General features: G+C 44.7%; 1 protein-coding gene across 10 annotated transcripts in view; it reads left to right on the top strand.

The window, feature by feature from the left end:
• Nucleotides 1-2,500, top strand: part of tacc2 (transforming, acidic coiled-coil containing protein 2) — an 82,793-nt gene that overhangs the window by 7,970 nt on the left and 72,323 nt on the right. For all 10 annotated transcript variants that reach the window (XM_083775667.1, XM_083775670.1, XM_083775671.1 and 7 more), the window contains one exon: nt 21-95. In XM_083775667.1, the coding sequence (XP_083631793.1) occupies nt 21-95 (75 nt within the window). The remainder of the gene's footprint in view (nt 1-20; nt 96-2,500) is intronic.

The following is a 2,500-nucleotide window of genomic DNA, read 5'->3' on the forward strand; positions in this document are numbered from 1 at the left end:
TTTTTTGGAATAATGGATAGTGTTCCACGGCCCCAAGAAAACTCCCCAGGGGCCGCATTTGGCCCGGCGAGGCCTGCCGGTCGAATATCACAGCTGTAAGTATTAATGCTTATTTTAGTACATGGTCTCCAACTGTGCAGTGGGACTTTCTTTACATTAGTTGTATGATCACTCACTGTTGGAACCGCAGCTTGCCTGCTGTATTTGTGCTGAAAGCATGATATTGTGTTGTTACTGGTTAATTAGTAACAGGCGACTTTCCACAAGGGTGAGGTGCTTTTCCACCTGTACAGTGCTTTCAAAGGGCTGTAGACGGCCATTATGTTTGGCTAAATACTAGCCATTAACTTCATGCTTGGTCCACCTGGACCCTTGCTTTGTCATTGTACAGTGTTCTAAACTTCCTTTAATTAAACAGAACAGGTCATGTTAGTGTGTTTGTATAACACTGCCATGCTATTTGTTGTCTGGCATGTAATGCAGGGGTTAATTATTACTGTACTCTTAGTAGACATAGTGACTTTAGTTTGGTTACTTTACTGTATGCAGAAAGTTAATTCATGTGAACACATGGTCTATCTATGTGAACACACTGGTCTAATTTTGCACTCTATAATGGTTCTTAAAACACAAGATGCTGTGTCAAGGGCATGATTAAGAATAGTTAATGCATTATAGACACACAAGACAAACGGGTTTTGCACAATCTCCTATCTAGAAATACTTGACTTACTAATACTTACTGTGTGTGTTCAGGCATGCCATTTGACATAAGCAATGTAAATATCACTTTCAAGTCGTTCTATCTCAATATAGGGTTCTAGCTATAGTGCTTGTTATTTGTGTGTGGCGGGAGAGGCAACATACTTAGTAGCCAGGATTGTTCAGCTTTCTCAAAGCTTTCCACTGGTGAGAGTAAGGGCCGATTCATACTCCTATTTTAGAGCCGAATAAAAGTCGGTTCGGCGCTGTAGAGCCTACAATTTGACATCATTTGAGGTTCGGGGGGGCGGGTACCCCGGCTCTTCGGTGCTACTGAAATAATTTCGGCACTACAGCGCCGAAACAGCGGTAAAATAGGAGTATGAATCGGCCCTAAGAGTATCAGAAATGGAGCTATGGTCATCATCATGTTTTATTTCTGCACATGAGCATGTAACTAGAAAAAGTGCCCTTCTGGGCACAGGTCTCCACCAGGATAGGAATGTAGGACATTGCAGCTTGCCTTCATCTGGTGGTTGGATAAAAGGGCAACAAAAGTAAATCAGGATGGAGTCTGAGAAATCTGAAAGACCGGTTTCGTTGAATGGCTCTAGAGAGACTGTGTACCAATTTGCGTGATGTTTGGACAAAATCTGTAGGTGTACTGTGCAAAAACTTGTTTTGCACAAAGCGGCCTCCTGGTGGCGCTATAACAGGCCGTTCTGGAAAGTTTGGGGCAGAGGTTCATCGTTGGCATCCAGGGAGTGTGTGTGCAAAATTTGGCATCGACCGGGTTAACGGTGGCCGAGATTAGCTGCTCACAGACACACACACACACACGGACGGACGGACACACGGACGGACGGACGGACGGACGGACGGACGGACGGAGTGCAAAACATACTCTCCCCCCATGCCTTCGGCCTGGTGGAGACAATAAATGTCGTAAATAAATGGAGCCTTTGTGAAATGTAAACGTGATGGGCAAAATGAGGTCATGGCTTCTGGCTTGGTTCTTTCTTTGTATTGTGGGAACACACCGGTGAGGTTGATCTGGCTTGTAGTGACTCAAAGCCTGCGCGCGCGCACACACACACACACACACACACACACACACACACACACACACACACACACACACACACACACACGGATCCACGTGTTGTGAACCCATCTCCAATTACCAACACCAGTAACGGTAAGTATATTCAAGGAAGGAAAGTTGACCAGGCAGTCAGAGGAGAGCTCTCACCTTTAGTTTACAAGTGATACGAGTGTAAGACATCCATGTAGTATTATGTCATGTTGGCTCATACTGTATAATGATCAATCATTAATTCGACGTGTCAGACGAGGTACGAACCGAACCGTGGGCTAACTGAACCGTTGCACCTCTAGCGTCAGTCTCAGTGGGGCCTGAGATGGACAGTGTACTCTCAAAACCACAGTATTGCAGATATATACAGAAAGGTGTATCCCAATTCACGCCTGACCCTGTTTGCAGACCATGGTCTGACCGGCTGCAATACCTTATTTTTGTGAACAAAATGCTATTTTCAGCAAATGTAAAATTGGTGGAAGGTGCTCTTGTCTCCCTACTTGACATTTTTGCACCCAGGGCAGGGACCCCCAGAAGAAGATTTATGTTAGACAGTTTCAATATTTTGCAAATATTTTGAAGAGCCAACATATAAACAGATAAAGTGGTTAAAATTATGCTATGTTAACTACCTTTAATAAAAGGGACCCCCTGGAAACCCCCACAAGGACCCCTGTGGGCAACCTGTGTGTGCCATGC

The sequence above is a fragment of the Protomyctophum parallelum genome, assembly GCF_964188405.1.
Source record: "Protomyctophum parallelum genome assembly, chromosome: 10".
Taxonomy (NCBI): Eukaryota; Metazoa; Chordata; class Actinopteri; order Myctophiformes; family Myctophidae; genus Protomyctophum; species Protomyctophum parallelum.